Source organism: Podarcis gaigeae (assembly GCF_964106915.1).
Source record: "Podarcis gaigeae genome assembly, chromosome: 1".
Classification (NCBI taxonomy): Eukaryota; Metazoa; Chordata; class Lepidosauria; order Squamata; family Lacertidae; genus Podarcis; species Podarcis gaigeae.
The window spans coordinates 85671653-85692231 of NC_139678.1; the positions used below are offsets into that span (position 1 = coordinate 85671653).

The following is a 20579-nucleotide window of genomic DNA, read 5'->3' on the forward strand; positions in this document are numbered from 1 at the left end:
AGTGGACTTCTTTGAATGATAAATAGCAAGACTGTCACATGCTGATATTATAGTTTTTATTATGATAGATTGATAACAGAGTGTCTTTATTATTAGACTATTAGGATCTTCTTGTTCAAGTCTTTTCAAATATATTTATGAAAGAAAAATCCACAATGGAATTTCAATGGGGACCTGAAAATTCAAAACACCCTTTGAGAGCATCCTCATCCACACCCAATTCCCTGCTGTTGACCATGCCTTTAAGGCACTCAGCACCCATTAGAGGGACCTCACTGAGCATTTAGAACCACAGTTCCCAGCCATTGGAGTAAGGTTGACTCACACATTGGAAAAGAAGTTCATGCTACAGCTCCTTCCACTCAAAGGGGAAATAATTTGCTAAGAGCCATGGAATCTTTCAGGTGGGAAGAACCCAAAATTCCCTCAGCAAAATGCATAAGTTTAGAGCACTGTTGAAAGGAGCAGAGAAAGGATTGGGCAGGAGTGAGTCTCAAGAGAGATAAGGGAAGCGATAGACTGTGTGAGAGACAAAACTGAAACAAAACCAAGTCATTGCTCTGGACAGTCTTTCATCTCCCACCCTTCTTTGATACTATTTACTCTAGAAGGATATGTGGACATTTTAGCCTCAGGAGACTCTTATGACGTTTTCATGACTGATTGATACAGGGTAATGCAAAAGTACAGAACTAAGAAGTCTTGCTTCCTTAAGTTCAGCATCAATTAAGTTCCATCAGTGATTAAGGCACACCCGTTAACAGTAAATGGCCTCACTCAGGGCTGACATGTGGCCAAGCTGGGTCAGAGGTACTACTTCTAGGATGATTCTGGGCAGAAGGGATTGATTGGGTTCTGCGCCAGCACAGCTGACACCCCCACAAACCCCAAATGGAGTAGGCACAGGAGTTACAGAAACTGTGAAGAGGGGGGGGGGAATAGTAATACCAACCTCATGTGCTAGTAAATACCATCACTTTGTGTTTAGCCATTCCAGTTTTTGAGGAAGCTGCCCTCTGTAAACATGTAAGTGCTCTAACGAGGACCAGGGACAGCATCAAGAGCAAAAATCAGTGATTGAGGTGATGAGGATTCTATTGCTAGAAAAACCTCCCAATGTGCCATGTTTGGTTTCTGATCAGAATGATACCACTAATGAACTGCTCCAGGAAATGACTTTCCCCATCCACCACATGACAGCAACTCTGCCATTCAGGTATAACCGGTAATGGACATGGGGGGAAAGGCACAAAAGGTATGCACACAAGGTAAGCTGAACCCAGTTTTCACTGCCCCAGAGTCCATCATAACAGAGGAAACAGATGGCTCAAGAACATGCCTGGAGTTTTCAGCAAACTCGGAAGTCCACAAAGCAGTATGAAAGGGGAGGGGTAAGATCTCCTCTGTTCCTGATCATGTAGGCTGGAGAAACAATTGTCAGCCACCATTAAGAGATAAGGCACATAGCATCTCCCTTTGAAATGTGAGGACACAGGCCTGGAATCTGGAGGTGGCAAGGAAGAGGGTTGCTGGGAGGAAGCCAAGGCAACACTGGTGCATCAGAGTTGCTTCATGATACTGGAAGTGGGAAGAATTTGCCCGTCTTCTTGGTGCGGGAGGCATTCCTGGCAGAAGACAAAACAGGAGAGGGAGACCCCAGAGTGGACATCTATGGCAGCCCCCTTGGCAGCAGCCCCTCTGGGCAGGTGAAAGGAAGGTCAGGGAACCCCCACAACATGTAGGAGCCTCCACACCTCAGGGGCATGGGCACATAGACAGCTGTGGCAACAAGAGTTTGATAACCCTTCCCAAACAAAGCCAGTCCTTATCCAAGGATGGTAGCAGCACTCAGTAGCAGCAGGGTTGGGGAATCTTCTTCAGCCGGAAGAAAGCCTTCCCTCACAGGCAACCTTCCTGGTGTGGCAAACTAGGGGGCAGCAGGGCCGGAAGCAAAAGTGGTCAGAGCAGCCGGTGTGACTTATCATTGACTATCTTAGGACTATGTTCCAGCCATACGAAAACCAGAAGTTCTCTCACACACACCCAAACAGACACTTGCTACTTCTCCATCCATACAAGCAGAGCACCATCATAGTTTAACAGCACATTCCAGTTAGGCAAAAGCAGGGAGTGGAGCAGTATCTGTGATGGGAAAGTCCAGGGAGACCCGACAAGGAGGCCTTGATGGCTGCATTCAGCTCACAGGTCCCCCTCCCCTGCAACCCCACAAAATGCACCCCAGGCAGCTGTGCCAGCTCACTTACGAGGGTGGGAAGGTGGTCCCAATGCAGTCCCATAGCTTATTAGGGAGACAGCCACCTCCTGGGCTCATCTGGATGGTGCTGACTTCAGGGGGAGTCGGAGGAAAGAAGATCTGGTCTGTGGGTGGAAGGTTGGAGGGAAGTATTAGGTCCAGCTCCCCCCCCCCCCCTGTCCTTCGGAGGATCACCAAAACTGAGTAAGGATGGGGCTCCTCTATTTCTTCCTCCCCAAGCCACCCACACTTCAGTTCACCTTGCTCATTCACGATGCTGGGCTTTTGCACCGAAGGCACCAGGTTCTCCTGCTCTTCTCCCACAAAATGTCTCCAGAACGAAAGAGGCAGTGCTAAGAGATTGGCAACCACCTGCAGGGGAATGGAATCATGTTAGCTTTTGTCTGCCGCCTAATCGTGAAAATTCTTCCCTATCTGCCCCACCCGGCCTTCATTAGCTGGTTCTTGCTTATGTTCCACAGAGGTGTTTATCTGCCCATTGTTTTCACATGGATTCAGTTATCATCATAAATTTATTGACAATGTGGTAGAGATGAGAGCTTGCAAAAACACTCTCACAAGCCAATATTTGAAACAAAGCATTCAGAATAATTCTCTGAACTCTGCTACTTGAGATGCAAGAGCTTTAATTAAGTAGCAGTCAGTTACGCCCCATTTGTTACCTTGACTTTTGACTTTCTCACTGCAGCTTTCATGCTCTTATGAAATTTTATGGAATAAGGAAGCCATGGCACATAGCAAGGGCTCACTTGCTGAATTTTGCACTGGGCTAAAATTAGCGTTTCTGGGAATCTCAGCCCCCCCCTACCTTTTAATATAAAAAAGCAAGTTTCTAGCCCGTAAGACAAAAATATAATATTAAAAATCTGTTTAAAATGCTTGGCAAAGTCTCAGAAGTAAGCAGGATTTCCCACAGTCAGGACTTTGTTCCTGCCTTTGTCACAATTAGCAGAAGCATTTCTCCAAGCTCAGGGTACCTCCCCACATTCCACTGAGTTCACAAGAGCTACCCTCGTGCAACAAAAATAATCAATCCTCAGTTCCAAACTACATCAGGGTTTTGCTTGATGTACAGTCTGAGCATTGTGCAGTCTTTCCTGCAGTCCCACAGAGGGTCAGAAAAAATTAAATACTACACACAAGTAACAAATACAGGTTGCATCTGTTACCAGGCATTGACGTGGTGTGTCTTCCATGATGATGCGTGGGGAAGGGCTAGGATTACTGTGCCCAACTAGAGTCGGTCCAAAGATACGTGCTAGGTTGTGCCGGTCCATTTGACACTCAGGGCTCTGCATGACCCTAAGGATAGAGAGATGGATCCATGGAGTCAAAGGCCAAAGGCCAAAGCAGAATCCTTCTAACCCAAAGGTACAAAGCTCAGCTATATCCATAACATTCAGGGTGTCCATAACATGGATGGTGGGCATCACAGCAGGGTCAGAAACCACGGTTCATGCAGGCCACACAATGGGTGAAGCAACCAAGCCCACAAGACAAGACAAATTGCAGGGGACAGGATTAGACAAAACCCCTCATTAGCAGAAAATGTTTTCCTGACACCCCTTGATGCAACAGATATCCATTATGTTTGTTTCTTTTAAGTGAGAAGTGCATTATCTGATGTAGCAAATAAGTGTCCCAAAACAGGTTTCTGAACAGTTACTGTGGATCCAATCAATGAACAGAAAAGAGTAGTGTTCAAACCTATTGTGCAAGACAGGAAAATACCCACAGTAGCAAGTGGTGCAGTCAGCACTTTCAACAAGGATGGAACAATTGTCAGATACTTATCTGCTTGCCCTTGTACAGAGTAAGAAAATTAAGAAAAGGAAGACCTTTATGGAATGAAATGTAAAGGCCTCTGCCTTTACAAATGGGGAAGCAAATTCACAACACTCCTAACATGCAGAAACAGTATTATGTTGTTACAAAGGAAAATACATGGCTTGAACATGCAGTGTCAACTTTTGCCAAGGCAGAAATCGCCACCAAGTTGAGGGAAAGTTTTGCACATTTTAGAGTCCCAAGTATCCCCTTCAAGCCTAAAATCTGCCCTCACCAGCTTACCTATGGAGATGCAGCACCAGAAAAGCCAGAGTGTCCCTATTGGCCAGAGGCAACTTCATCACCACATGACAGAGTGCAGTCTGGCGAGCAGCTTCATCTGGAATTTCTGGGTGGGAAGAAAATAGTGCTATGAGGTTGGGGGCGGGGGTTCATTACTACCACTCCAGAAAAGGCACTTTCCACGTACAGCCTTGTCCAAACTCACCTGAAGCACGCAGGAAGGCAGGGTGCAGGGCAAAGGTCACTAGAGGTTCCTTCAGGCTCCTCAGAAAGTCCTTGAGAACCCCGCAGATCACATTGACATCAGCCACCTGGTCCAGTGAGGGAAGCGCTCCTCGGGCACAAAGCAGCTTGCGCTTCCATTCTTGAATGAGGTGCTCTGAACCTGGCACTCTGTATAGCCCAGCCTGCAGATCACGAGGAGGAAAAGACAAGAGGAACAGATGCACACACAAAAGCTTGTATCGGCCACTAAGGTACAGTCCCAGCCGGCACTTCAGGCCTGGAATCATTAACACTAGTCAGAAGCATCTGCCGGCACCATTTTGTGGCCTTGCCTCTTTCTGCTTTTTAAAGATGTCACGGCCATTTTGTGTAATGCCGCACCCTCATGGATACTGTAGGACTTGAAATGTGAAAGACAGGGCCTTGGATTGGGCCTGGAAGTATATAATTAACTCCTGTGGCTGGATAAAAACAGGCACTGGGTATGCAAGCCCATCTCCCACCACCAGTAAGGAGAGTAGCAGAGGCAGAAAGTTCCAGGCCTAGGGAGAGGGTCAGAACAGGCAACACCAACACAGGATGTCCAATGAGAAAGCTCAGAGCTTGCAGAATGCAAAGAACGAGGGGACAGATAAGGAGAACAGCAGCAGCAGAGATCAGAAGTAAGATTATGAAGAACCTAAAGAGGCTGAGAGGAATTTGGGGAAGAAAAAGGAGCCAGTGAACAGAAATATACAAATATTAAAAATGCATTAGAAAACCAAACAACCAGCCAAGATGAAAAAGGAAAAGGAAGAGGATCAGAAGTCAGGAGAAGCAAGTGAACTAAATGCAACGCCTCTATCCCAACACTTAGCATAGGGGAAGTAGGGCAAAAAGAAAAATATCACAGAAGTTGTGCAGTGACAGAATTAGATGTGGAAATCCAGGTTGATGACAGTTAAGAGTAAACCATTATAAGCTTTGAAGCTGTAGCTACTTAAGAAGAAAACCACAGCAATTCAGTAAACCACAAGCAGGACAAGAAGAGTAATGTGGAATGGAAATCTGGTTTAACTGGGGAGAGAGAGAGAGAGAGAGAGAGAGAGAGCATAATAAAACAGCAGCTCAACCAGCCTTTCAGAGCCCCACTGCTGGCCCCCCCCCCCCGCAAATACACTTACCTCCTTCAGGCCACGCCTTTCCACTTGATTCACACACTGGATGACTAGTGGGGGCACCAGAGGTGGGGTGGAGGGTGCAAAATCTGCCAGAATGCCCTGAGAAGACATGGGGAACCTTAGAAGAGGCAACTGGTAGTCGGGGGTATACTGTCTGACAGTGGAGGAAGAACACAGGCATTGTGGCTAGTAGCCATTGATCACGGCTAGTAGCCATCAATGTGGATTGGGGGGGGAAACAGCTCAGCCACACCTGCCACACACGTCACTCCAGGCACCCGAATTGCTCTTGCCCCTGGCAAAGCCGCCAGCACTGAAATAAAAGCCCCACGAGCTCCCATCCCAGGGAAGCCTCCTCACCTCTCTCACTCTGGGGGAGGCAGTCGGCCTGCACACGGACGGGCTGCGTTCTTTGCACTCGGGATGCACTACAAGCTGGCAGGGCCGACATTTCAGGGCCATCTTCCCAAAGCGCAAGCGGGATTTGCAAACTGCACACGACTCCAGGCTGATCATCTTGTAGCCAGTGAAGAGGGAAGAGCATTAGATGAGCACAGCAGATATCAAGAGGAAAAAGACCACAGGCTTCCCATAGCTTACCCCTTTGTACAATATCCCTCTAGCTTGAATTTGTCCAATGAAGCTCTTGGATTTATTTATTGCATTTATACACTGCCTTTCTGCCAAGGCGGTTGACAGTTTTAAAACATCAAATAAATGATACAAAAAGCATAGTTGGCCCAGGGGTAGGTGGGGAGGGGAGAGTCCAAGTGGCACAGGCTCTGGTGCTGCCCCTGCCTGCCCCCTACCCCAATCTCTTCTTCATGGAGCTTTATTTGTAGGTATATTCCACACCATGTTACTGGCATGATCCTTAGTTCCTTAGTGGTGGATTTGTACTGGAGCACCCACACATCGTTCCACTTTATCAGCTATCCTGAGATGCTTTCAAAATGTTACTGCATGATTGCCACCAGGGCGAGCACTCTTGGGTAAGACAGAAGCAGAACTTTTGTGGTATGCAGTGTTACAAGATTTTAACAGGAAGTTATGAGACTTGCACAAAATTGGAAACAAATGCAGACGGTTGGCTTAGGAGAACCCAGTCAACATATCATTAAGAGCACTTGAAAGCATCCCAGCAGATAAGCACTCCAGCTGAGGGCGTTGCTGAGAGGCAGCCCTGTTCTTCTTTTCTCACCGTCTTGGAAGTAAAGTGGTGCTCTTGGAGGGGTGGTGTTCCCTGTGTGGGAGAAGGAGAAAAGGGGTCCTGAACACCCCTCAACTCAGTCCTAATCTTCGTGCCAATGGTGTCACTCTCAGCCTGGCTATTGCTTCTGCCTGACCCCTCACTGCTGCCCCAGAAGGAAGTGATGTCTGTGGAGAGAAGACCACACATCAGAGACACATTTAAAGGCATGGAAACTTTCATCCAGCGTTCAAGCTGGCACCTCCCAGAAGGCACTGTTGGATCTTAGCACTGGTCTACCTACTTCCATCTGCAGGCTCCCATTTGGAGTATGACACCCTGGGGGTGCAGAAGCCCACAATCAAGAGCTAGTGTGACTGCTCTGTGTGGACAGAGTTGGCCAGGAACCTGGGCTAAGGTGGGGCAGACAACTTGCTCAATGCCCTCCAGTGGTCCTGGGCTTGGGAGCATGGTGGCGGTCAACTGTCCAGAGGACAGACAGGTGGGAGAATGGACTCAAAAGTTTGCAAACCAGACCCCATCTTTAAAGGAGGGGGAGACAAGCCAAATAATCTCCCTGCTCCTCATAAAGCCATTCTTGCTATTCTAGCTCCTATGAATACATACCTCCACATCTGAGATCACTATTAAACCATTTGGACACACTCAGGGTCTGCCTGCCAGTCTCTTGCACATAACATGGCTCGTGGTTTTGTGGTTCCACCACTCCTCCTCCTCTAAACCAGCACTGCCTCCTAACATGTTTGGACTGCACACCCTTTCTTCAAAGGAAAGGCATAAGTACCCTGAGCATGTACTGAGTAGATTCCCCATCCCCACTTACAACTAAGGAAAACGGGATGGCGATGAGGAGCCCAGGCAGAACAGGATTTTTCGTCCCTTCACTGTCCCCAACTCCCTTTACAGCATTCTGGAATTTTGGAAACTGAAAAGCTTATTGCAGCATATTCTCTAGTTCTACTACTAAACCTTCTGTCAACACTCATTACCTAGCCATGTCTGCCTTCAGAACAGGCCAGGCCTTCAGAACAGGCCAGGCCACACCCAAAAAAGAAGGAGGGAAGAGGCACCTGAGCGTGTGGACAGGCAACGGCTCTGCTGGGATCGGCGACGGGGCACCACAGCAATCGGGGGCAAAACGTGGGCAGTGGCTCCGGATCTCAGAGTCGCCACAGACATCTTATTGGCCTGGCAAGATTGGAGGGGAGGGGCAGAGAATGATGAATGGCAGTCTGGATCAAACCCCTTTAAATGAAGGATGCAGGATTATTCTCTCTCTCACACACACACGTTCAAAGGAATTTTAACCCTAAGAGCTTGCAGAACATAAGGGAAACCCCGTTTTACTTGAAGCTTCATTGCCCTGTTTGATCACGCCATGTATAACACATACCCTGCTGTGCAATCTACCACATTGCAGTATCTTTTTATCAGAGCCATTTATTATCAGAGCTGATTTTGCAATGGTGTCAAAGGTTGCAGGCTGGTTCTTCCCTTGTACAGAGGCATCACCAGGTACTTACACTTGGAGGCGGAGGTGCCACAGATGTTTGTGCAGATTTGGTTGTTGCCACTGGCTGAATCAGGGGCACGAGGGAGGAGCACTGGAGGAGAGAAACAGGTGTGAGAGCAACAGGAAGACAGATCCACGTAATTCCGGCTGAGGGAAGAACAGCACAAATTGCTTGCCATTTTTCAGACTATCAACAAGACAGAGCAAAGTAAATGGTGGGATACAGACGAAGACATTTTCAAATATTTGAATGTGTAATTAGAATTGCATATGAGTGAGGAAGATTTATCTCCTCCTGTCCAGTTGTGGTCTCTGATGAAACAGATGTTTGAGGCAGGCACACAGAAATAATATAGGACGGGTGCTTCAGTTCTGGAATATGTGGCAGCTGAAGGACAGGATGCTTCCCAGCCCCACCTTCACTTACCCCTTTGTCTCTGCCTTTGAGGGATTTTATCACTTCCAAATCCTAGAAGAAAACAGAAAAGGAAAGCCTGAGAAAGGATGTAGACACATTTGTAGCTCATGGGCTACTTAAAATGAAGGCCCACCCTGAGCTTGAGCACATCTTACCACTTCTTCCCATCTCAAGTTTTGAACTGTGTGTATACATACATACATACATATGCATCATTTTAAAAGCTTCTGCAGATAGCCACCTGTATCAGATTGTATCTACATCCCAGAAGCCTCTTCAGCATTCACAGTATGCACACATGTTTCAATGCCTATAAGAATCTGTCCGCTTGCTTTCATCAACAACACACATGTATCTTACTAAGGTTCCATATTCTTGTTTTCTGCAAGAAGCTACCCTAAACCCTGGCATTCTGGCTACAGTCAAACAGAATGCTAGTGTACTTTTAGTTTGTTGCTGGCTTAATTTTATTTTTTAAAAAAAGTTGTAATTGTTTTTACTTTATTATTTATGTAAAGTATTTTGAGTGTTGTTGTTTTTTACCATCAAGTAGTATACAAATTTTATTAAATAAATAAAATAAGTACAGAGTTGCCTGCAATCTGCATTAGGAGGTGTGCCTGCCTCCATCATAATTAACTTTCCAGAGGAATTTGTAAACATCCCTGTTTATCCAGGCATTTGGGGGATGAGGAATAGTTCCTGGCCACCCCACGACCATTGGATGGAAGATGTAATTGCTTTTAGAACGTTTTGAACTGAAGCTGTGTTCATATGTTTTTAACCGTTTTAGAATGTTTTTGCTTAATTTTAAAGTTGTGTATCTGTTTGTTGACCTGGGGAGGAAGAGCGAGATATTAATGCAATAAGAAATACGCAAATAAACAATGCAACTAAATTACATCTGTCACGGTATCTGGTCTCCAAATAATCTGTGCTCTCATTAGAACAAGGTGTCCATTTCTCCCCCCAAAACAGCAAATAAATGTTCGAACCTATGAAGGGTGTTGACAACTTGCTTTACACAAATACGCACCAGTTAGGTCAAAGGCTGGTTTAGTCCTGCTCCTCCTCACATAGTTTAGTCTTTTTAAAAACAGCAAAGCTATTTTGCTTTCCCTTGTTGTTGCTAGAATAGTTGCAAGACTACTCTGGAAATCTGGGGAGAAGGGGGAAGGTATGATGGTGCTGCAATACATGCACTTTGCAATAGGTGCTCCCCACAGCTAGCTTTCCCTAGTTCAAACCAAATTCTATTAAAATGTTGCATAACTGGTTCTCTCCCCATAGAATAGAAATTTTTACTGTTTTGGGCATACAAGTGCCACAAGGGTGCTTTCAAACTGTTGCTCTTAATATGTCACATGCATCTTCTCCCTTCGGTGACCAAGCATAATTCCCCCTGAAAGAGTACCATATTTTTTTCGTGTATAACATGCTCCAGTGTATAAGACGCCCCCTATTTTGGGGGACTCAAAATTAAGAAAATTGGAGGGAGATTGACAAGGGTTGTTAAGCTCTTTTGGGGGGGGAACTGCCCAGAATTGCGCATACACTGACAATCTACCCAATTGCCACTGCGACAGTCAATCGCCAAAAAAACTCACCACAACCACCAATCAGACGCCCTATTGTCACTGAGAAACTCCAACTCATGACAGCAGCCAATCACACGTCCCCTCCTCGGCACTACTCATGTATAAGATGAGCCAAGATTTTTAATATAATTTTTAAAGTAAAAAAAACCCTCGTCTAACACACGGGAAAGTGTGATACTTTGTTTCAAACCAACTCCCTTCCACATATATTGCCTCTGTTCATATTGATGTGTATCTCTGAAAACATACACTAACATACAGGGCCTGTTGCAGTAGTATGTGTGGCACCATCAATTTCAAGTGTGAAGTCTTGGCTTCTGCTCCTGTAGAGCGCAGAGATCTCAGTCCACAGTAAGCACAAGAGTCTGACTGTGTCCTGGAGCTTTCAGTTCTGACCTGGCAAGCCTGGGAGGAAGGGATGCTTACTTACCACTTCGTCATCCGAGTGATCAAAGCTGATGTCAGATATGATTGAGGCCCCAAGTCCTTCCACTGCAGATGGCCTACAGAGAAGAGTAACACAGGGGCTGTATCACAAATAACAGCCTCATATCACGCCTGTCTCTCCCACTCTTGCTATATAGCTCAGTTCTTCTAATCCAGTATCTTCTCCAAACACCCATCATTTAAAAAAAAAATTTAAATGTGGGGATACAATTGTGGGAAAGCTACATTTTCTTTTCATTCAGTCCCTTTCTTTGCAAGGACCCCATGATGAAAGTGAGACAGTGGTGGTGAAAGAAACATTACTGCTATTTAATCAAGTTTATTGTTCATTGCTATTTAATCAAGTTTATTGTAAGTTTATCATTCTAGCCCAAAGCCATGACAAGTTGTAATTACACTTGCTGTGTTGTTCTGGCATTGTGGGTTTGCATATAAACTAGTCGCCTATCATGATTGTTATTTTCGGTATGCATGTCAAGGGGCCCCTTCAGACCTGTAGAATTGGCACTTGGTTTTTTTATACTACAGTGGTACCTGGGGTTACATACGCTTCAGGTTACACACTCCACTAACCCAGAAATAGTACCTCAGGTTAAGAACTTTGCTTCAGGATGAGGACAGAAATCGTGCTCCGGCGGTGCAGCGGCAGGATGCCCCATTAGCTAAAGTGGTGCTTCAGGTTAAGGATAGTTTCAGGTTAAGTATGGAACTCCGGAACGAATTAAGTACTTAACCCGAGGTACCACTGTACTTCTCAATCATAGGAGCCAACTCCTGGGGGCCAAAGGGTCTTTGCACCCCCAATAAAATAGCTCATGGGCATTGCCAGTGTGTATGCACTGTGTCATGTGATGAATCATGCAGGGTAGGGCCTACCTGGGCCCCCCAATATTTTATTCAAGTTGGCACCCCTGTTCTCAATGTGGATATTTACACCAGTACATCGGTATTTAATTTGAAAGCCTTTTGCCCCCAAATCGTGTGTGTGTGTGCGCGTGACAGAGACAGAGACAGAGACAGAGACAGAGACAGAGACAGAGACAGAGAGACAGAGAGAGAGAGAGAGAGAGAGAGAAAGAAAGAAAGAAAGAAAGAAAGAAAGAAAGAAAGAAAGAGAAGATGGCATGATTTTGCTTATGGTAACAACTACCTGCACATCTGAATCACCAGAAACTTTCTGCAAATAGTAATAATTTGACTCTACCCATTATTGGAACCAGTAAAGCTAAACAGCAGGAATTAGGCAACTAAGCTGAGAGATAAAACTGATCTGCTGTGTATTTGGGCTGTAGGATGTATATACAACTGTTTGATTGAATTTCATTTATTGTATGATTTGTGGCATGTGTGAAACCAGAGATTTACATATGTCCATTTTTAAAAACAAAAATATCCAGACAGGACTCAAGGATTGATTTGCTTGCCTGAGAGAAGCTGCAATATCAGCTGTCTTAAGTACTCCCTTGCCACTCACCACTTGCCAGGCAGCAGGGTGCTGTGGCTGAAACGTGGCCTTTCTAAAGCCGCCAGGGCTGAGCGCTGGTCCTCATTGAAAGGACTGATTTGTGAATCAGCCATCAGGTAGTCATAGATAAGCTGCAGCTTGCGCTCCTGAGAGGGATGAAAAGGGGTGAGGGGTGAGTAGAACAATGGAGACCCTGTTGGAATGAAGAATGTAGCAGTCTTCAAGTGCAGCCGCTTTGCAGCTGTAACCATGTTCAGACTGGTACATCCCTCCTTAGGGTGGGTAGCACCTAGTTCTCCCAAGCCAACCTAATGCAAGTGAACTGTTTTTGCCTGGGATGCATGTCCAGGACTGCAACTGACTATGCACTAAATACATCCAAGTTCTGTGCTCCCAAAGTCCAAAATTCTGCAGTCTTAATTTCATGAGAACAGTAAATTTCCACCTGCTGCATAGCTCAGTGTCTAAGCTACTGAGTCACATCAGCTCCTGGCAGCTTTTATGAGACCTGAAACAGCACAGCTGTAGTTGTTATGGTGCAGCAGTCTCTTGTCCATCTATCGTGCCAAACACTAGCTTCTATTCGGGTTGTGCTTAAAATTTCCTTCTTGCTCCAGCCACATCTCTTTAGTTCCTAAGTTCTGTGGCAGCACCTCCCCGCTCCAGGTTTAGATATTATTCTTCGTAGCATGCACCACTCTGACACAACACAAACCATTCACCTACTAGGCTTTATCGCCCTAAGAACGTAATACGAAGGGCATCATTATTTGGTTGGAATCTTATTTGCTCTTGTTTTCTGCTGTTGCTTTTCTGCATATGAATTTTACTTTTCACTGTTACCCACCCTGGAAGTGCTTTTTGGCAATGAAGAGTGGGATACAGGTGCTTAAAGTTAAATAGTCATGTTGATCAGACCAAAGGTCCTGTATCCTGTTTCTCAGAGGGTGCCTCTGGAAAGGCTAGGCTTCTGGATGGGATAGCCCCCTCTTGCTATTGTTCTCCCACCAATTGGTTTTCAGAAGCCTGCTACCTCAGATCCTGGAAGCAGTACAGAGCAACCATGACAGACAGCAATTGATAGCCTTATACATAATGAATTTATCTTTAAAAGCCATATAAACTGGTGGCTGTCGCTACACCTTAATTAGGAGCTTGTGAAGAACTACGTAGGGAAGTGCTATAGCTCAGTGGTAAAGCATCTGCTTTGTATGCACAAATCCTTGGCATCTCCAGGTAGGGCTGTCATTGCCACCTGGCCCCTGGAAAGAAGATCCTTCCAGTCAATGTAGACAAATACCAAGCTAGATGGACCAAAACCCTGAACTCAGTACAAGGCAGCTACCTTATGGTCTGTCCTGAATCAGCTTCATTTAATGGCCTCAGATTCTTACATGAGAAGGGGAGAAAAACTCCCCCCATCTACTTTTCTCCACCATGCCCCTCCAAGAACCTGCTTTTCCAGCTCAGCTTCTGCCCGGTGCCTTTTCTTCATCTCCACCTCCACTTGGTTGCGGGCGTGTTTCAACTTCACTTCCAGGACTGAACATTCGTACTCCGACTGGCGCAGCTTCTCCCTTGTTCCCTGCAAGTCGCAATCCAGGCGGCAACATCGCTGGCGCATCCCCTCGAGACATTTGGCAATCTGGAGGCAATCTAGAGAAGGCAGAAACAAGCATTGTGACATCCACAAAGGTTCTCCATGTGGCAACAGCAATGAAAAGAGAACTAACTGTGTGGAGTGGACTCTTTCTAAGTCAATGAGTCATTCTATTTTTATTAATTTTTTTATTACTTTTCCAAATTTATAAAAAGAAATAACATTACAAAACACAGAACAAAAGAAAGCACATTACAATACAAAATAAAAACATAAAAAACAATTATTTCTTCCAAGATCCAATTTATCTTACATTGTTAGCTGACTTCCTTGAATCCCCCCAACTGAATTTCATTGCATCACCTTGTAACAGTTCTCCAAAGTCATATTTCTATTAAAATTAACTTCTTCCATTTACTATCCTCTTCTCTTTTATTAGTATTCTAATCCTTAATGTTTTACAACGCATTCTTATTCTAGTCCTAAGCCTATTTGTTACTTCCAAGTGACTTCTAATTTTCTTATATTACAATATTTAGCTAGATATTATTTAAATTTCTTCCAATCTTCCTGTGTCTCCTCTTCTTTCTGGTCCCGGATTCTTCCAGTCAGGTTGGCCAGCTCCAAAAAGTCCAACATCTTCATATGCCATTTATCTATTGTTGGCATTTCTTGTGATTTCCAATTTTTGGCCAATAAAAGTCTTGCCGCTGTGGTGGCATACAAAAACAGCCTAACATCTTTTTTGGGCAGTTCCAATCCTATTATTCGAAGTAGAAAGGCTTCTGGTTTCTTAATAAATGTATTTTTCAACATTTTTTCCAATTCATTATATTTTTCCCCAGAAGTCTTTCGCCTCAGGATACATCCACCACATATGGTAAAAAGTTCCTTCTTTTTCCTTGCATTTCCAACATTGGTTATCATTTGTATGATACATCTTTTCTAATTTCACTGTTTTAGAACAGTACATGCAGTAAACTTAACCCCTTTCTTCCAAAGCCTTTCCCAATCTTCCAACATTATATTGTGTCCAACATCTCTTGCCCAATCAATCATCACAGATTTAACTTGTTCATCCTTTGTATGCCATTCCAACAATAAATTATACATTTTAGAGAGATTTTTAACATTGGTATCTAACAACTCCATTTCCAATTTGAATTTTTCTGTTGCAAAACCATTTTTCTTATCAAGCTTATACAGTTCATTAATCTGATAATATTGTAGCCAGTCATCCAATTTATCCTTAATTTTGTCAAATGGTCTTAATTTAAATCCTTCATTATCTTCCAACAATAAATCAGCATTTTTCAGCCATTTACTCTCCATATTTAACTTTTTCTGGGCCTTTGCTTTCATTGGTGAAAGCCACCTGGGTGTTTTCCTTTCTAAGAGATCTTTATATCTTATCCACACATTATAAAGAGATTTCCTGATTACATGATTTTTAAAACCTTTGTGGGCCGTTATCTTGTCATACCATAAATATGCGTGCCAACCAAATACATTGTTGAATCCTTCCAAATCCAACACATCAGCATTATCTAGTTGAATCCATTCCTTGATCCAACAGAAAGTCGCAGCTTCAAAATATATCTTCAAGTCTGGCAGGGAAAATCCCCCTCTTTCTTTTGTATTTGTTAATATTTTATATTTAATTCTGGGGTTTTCCCCATGCCAGATAAATTTAGACAATGCTTTCTGCCATTCTTTAAAACATCTTACGCTGTCAATAATTGGAATAGCTTGGAATAAAAACAACATCTTTGGCAATTCATTCATAGTAAATGAGTCATTCTAGAAGAGCTCAAGAACAGCTGAAGACAGTGGCTATAAATTATGGGGGTGTCATTTTATTTAACACACTTTATATGCTGCTTGATTGTAAAAATCTCTTAGTGGTTTACAAAACAACAACAACCATGTTGTCATCAAAGAAAACCCCCTGCCAATGCTGATGCTTAGAGGTGATGCAGTTATATTCCTGAAATCTCAGCTCCTTCAGAACTGCCAACAATGGTTTTTCTCATGCGACCCACCCTAGTACCTTTGACTTCCTGCTCCATTTTGTGGCATGTTACATGACCACAAAAGGGCTATCTTAAGGCAGTGATTGTGAAACCATCGCCCTCCAGATGCTATTGAACTACAACTCCCATCATTCCTGACCATTGACAATGCTAGCTGGAGCTAATGGGAACTGGAGTTTTTAAGAAAGCAGCAGAGCCATTTAAGCAAATGACATAAGCAAATACAAAAAAAGGGTTGAAATTAAACCCCCTCTTGGACTAGACAATGAATTGGATTGGAGAATCCCAGAGAACTCTTATGACCTGAGCCCAATTATGTGATGACACTAACTGAGAAAACCCATATAGTCATCCAGAATCTTGCCACCCTGTTTTTGTCCTGCTCAGAATCAGCATCACCTTCAGATGTCTGGTGGTGGTAGTGCCTGGATAATATGTCCTCAATAGGTCCACCTCCTTTTTGTTGCTGCCACCTCTGCCCATTTACTTGCCCTTTAAGCCCAAACTAAAGAGCCACCCAGAAGAAGTGGGCAGGGCAAGCCAAGCAGAAATATTGCTCCTCCTCCCTGTCATTGGTTGCTTCATTTGATGGGATCAGGGCCTGCATGTCCCATTTTGCCACTTGAGGCAAAACTGGAGGCGCCACCCAGCCCTGCTGCCACCACTGTGCCACCTACTTTCTACATGGACACTGGATAGCAAAGGACCCTAGTAGGGCAGCAGAGGGGAGAATTTTTCAGCAAAAGGGCCACATTCCCTCATAGGTACCCTTCTGAGGGCCGCATGTTAGTAATGGGCAAGGTCAGAGACATAAGAGGATGAAGGAACAGGTGTGGTCACCAGCCTTTGTACGGGAGAAAAGGTAAAGGGTAAAGGTACCCCTGCCTGTATGGGCCAGTCTTGACAGACTCTAGGGTTGTGCGCTCATCTCACTCTAGAGGCCGGGAGCCAGCGCTGTCCGCAGACACTTCCGGGTCACGTGGCCAGCGTGACGAAGCTGCTCCGGCGAACCGGCACCAGAGCAGCACACGGAAACGCCGTTTACCTTCCCGCTACAAAGCGGTACCTATTTATCTACTTGCACTTAAGGGTGCTTTCGAACTGCTAGGTGGGACCGAACGAAGGGAGCTCACCCCGCCGCGGGGATTCGAACCGCCAACCATGCGATCGGCAAGTCCTAGGCGCTGAGGTTTTACCCACAGCGCCACCCGCGTCCCTTGTACGGGAGAAGTCAGAGGCAAATAAGGGACATGGTCAGAGTTCAAGGGTATATGCCAGGAAGGCAAAAGCACTTGAGTGTGGTGATAGTTAGTTCAGCCCAGGAATAGTCCTGAGGGCAAGACAGAGGGACCTGGAAGGCCGCATTTCGCCTCTGGGCCTGAGATTGTCCACCCCCTCTAGCAGGATATAAAGACAACCCTGGAACCTGTTTCCATGCACGGCTTAGTGCCAGGACGGACACACAAACTATTTTTGTAACACAAAACCAACAACACGGAGAAATGCTCACAAACACAAAACAAAGCCAGGCCACAAATCAAAGGAAGTGGGAACTGTTGTCATGGCAATGTGAGCCCAAGAATGAGCAGCAGGGGGTGCTTTTATTCAGTTCAGTAACAACATAATTACAAGCAATCTAAATATATCGGCTAGCTTAGTACTGTAATGCCATTAAAATCCAAATAATTAACAGCTACATACTTGTCAGCAAAGCCCAGTCTCTCTGCATTGACTGGGCAGAACAACAAAAGGTTGTTCTGTTAACACTTACGGTACTTCTTAACTGGGCAATGGGTGAGAATGCAGTTTGCAAGTTTTCTGCACTTCAAATAAAATTTGTATTTTACAATAGAACATCGTCTCAAAAATCACTGAAGATTCATGGAAGAGTGGTGTGTCAGGCTGCAGCCCCCAAGGCATTGTGTGCATCGTTTAATGCACGTCAAGCACCATTAGCAATATGTTCAGATTTGTCAAAGACAAAGGAAGGAGAACCTTGGCCAACCCACCTAGTTCGATGCTGCTGTTGATCTCTATGAGGCTCAAGAGCTGGTCCATGTGGCGCATCAGCTGCGGGTACAGGCGATTCATCCTGCTAAAGATACAAGGGTCGAGAGGGAAGCAAAGGCACCCTGGGCTTCAAAAACCAGTTAAGGGAGTGAAGAACAGGCAACGCCCAAGTATGTGTAGGCCCCAGCCCCGTAGGAGCCCAACACCTTTAGTGTATGCGAAACACTAATAAAGAAAAAGCTTCTCCTGAGCATGTACAGAGAGAGTCTTTGCTATGTCACTTCCACCCAACCCCTGCACTTTTAGAGCAGCTTCCAGAAATGAGGCCTGATATGCCTTGAAGAGGAGGCCTAGGAACCACTTTACATTTTCTTTTTCTAAGAAAACATCCTCAGCAAATCTATATATAATACAGAAAAGGCGAGGGGTGGGGTGTGTGCAGGAGAACGTCTTATATCCCACTTACATGTTACTAGGGCATAGAGACTCCAGTCAGGCGAATATGGAAACACACAGACTGCTCGCCGAACAAATTAAGAGCATCAGTGAATAAAGCACCTGAGGTTACAAGCCATATTACTGCAGCCACACACACAAAGCATCCTCCGCCATCGAAGAACCGCTGGGTGAGCCGCGCGTGTTTTAAGCAACCCGCCTACTTAGAAAGCGCCACCCACCCCCGGGATTAAAGCCGGGAGCCAATTCGGCCTCTTTTTAAGGAGGGACGGGGATCTCGGCAACAAACCCCCCTCCGCTCTCAGTCGAGGGAAAGCCTTTCTTTTCTGCTCAGCTACCAGCGGCCCCTCCAAAGTTGTTGCGCCTTCTCAGCCCCCTCTGGCTGCGGGTGGCTAGGCCTCGTCCTTAGCAAAGATGTGGGTACACTGGCTCTTTAACAGGTGAGAGGGTTTCCCTCTCCCGCCGCCCAGACCTGAGCGGCAAAGCATCCCAAGCCCATCGCTCCAAAGCCAGTCGTGGCGTAGGAGAGTTTCTCTAGGTGGAGATTTCTGCGCCACTTTAAGAATAGCGAGCGCGTCTCCAGGGGGCTGAAAGAGCACGTGCGGGCCCCATCTCCTCCGCTACCTCCCCCGGCTTGGAACAGTTGCGCCACGAAGCTTCCGTGACCTTCATGAAGTCGGGGGAGGCTCCAATCCGGAGCAGGTGAGCGCCACCTTTTCGCCTATACCTTTAGGCCCAAGATGCTCGCATTACCGAGGTCGTTCCTCCTCGCGAGGGGCCGCTGTCCATCTGCACTTTCGGCATCTGCTCCCTGCAGGCAATACCCGTCCGCCCCCAACCACGTGCACATTCCCCGGCCACTCAAGACATCGCGCCGTGCTTCTGAGGAAGGGGCCTGCAGCCCGTGAAACTTTGGCTTTACTTCTTTTAAGGTGGTGCTAGGCTCCTTGATTTTATTTTCCCATCTCCAGCGTACCTGGGCATTTTGTTCAGGGGTGTGATTGGGTCAGGGTTCCTGGAATCACTACCCACAGCGATTCTGCAGGGGAGCTTGCCACTTTCTGGGATTTCTGGTTTGTTGGACTCGTGTGTCTTCCTTCGACGTTCAGAGGCACAGCACCTTCAGCACATCCTTCCCTGTCCTTCCTTTAGCATTCCTATCCAGCGATAACTGGGTCCCTCTGGTACTCTCTCCATTCCACTAGGCTTGGATGTTGCCCACTATAGCTACGCTTGCCTTTAAACCCCAGCACTCCAGTTTGCCCATCTTAGCTCTTGAGTATTCTAGCAAGGCAAGTCGCTGCCTCTTAACCTAACCTCACATGGTTGTGGGGATTAAATAAGGATGGGAAGAAGTAGGTACATCATATATTGAGCTCCTTGGAGAAAAAGGTAGGAGATGATGGTGGTGGTGGTGGTGGTGATGATGATGATGATGATATAAACATGGTTTCTCTCTCCCAATGGTCTCAGGCACCTGCACTTTCATTACCTAGTTCTATTCCACCCCTATTTGGGCAATATCAAACAGTTTCACTCCCATCTTTAAGGATGATTTATTCTGGACCGTATGGCCCTCAGTGCCTGCCAGCTTTCCTCCAGCCATCTTTTCAGCGGCAGAGCTATCCTAATAAGGGTAGGCCAAGTCCAAAGGAGGAAAGTGCTGTGAGTGGCAAACACTGGGCTGGGGGAGCAGGGTGCTTCATCCAGACTAGCAGTGTTCAGCTAGCAATGCCACACTCTTGAAAGCAGAAAGTGAGAGGCCTGGCAGCCATCTGGGTCTGAGAACATTGTCATGGGTGCAGCTGCCCACCCCCCTAACATGAAGACAGCCCACCCCCAACATGAATCCTGGCTATGCCCACGAACATTGTGTACAGGGTTTAAAGCCAGATCCCACTTACAATAATAGGGGCCATTCCAGGATTATGTGAAATACTTAACTATTACATTTTGATATGGCTGGAATTCGTTTGAAAATTAAGTGGGATTAAGTTTAAAAAACAAATAAGAAATATATTGTGGCACATGGGTGGAAAAACTTTTTCAGACCAAAGACTGCTGAGTGCGTGCACAAACACACCAGGAACGATAGCTCC

At 45.6% G+C, this 20579-nt stretch overlaps 1 protein-coding gene across 1 annotated transcript; it reads right to left on the reverse strand.

The window, feature by feature from the left end:
* Positions 1–50: 50 nt before the first annotated feature.
* LOC310831878 (rac GTPase-activating protein 1-like) lies at positions 51–19421 on the reverse strand. Its single transcript, XM_083713117.1, is given in 18 exon segments — positions 51–1625; positions 2265–2379; positions 2515–2626; positions 3445–3577; positions 4346–4451; positions 4551–4752; positions 5734–5829; positions 6091–6246; positions 6932–7107; positions 8011–8128; positions 8464–8544; positions 8881–8922; positions 10900–10972; positions 12391–12527; positions 13835–14037; positions 18024–18109; positions 19234–19270; positions 19273–19421. Coding segments are annotated over 18 exon segments (1986 nt in total). The 5' UTR covers positions 19331–19421; the 3' UTR covers positions 51–1570.
* Between the last annotated feature and the right edge of the window lie 1158 nt (positions 19422–20579).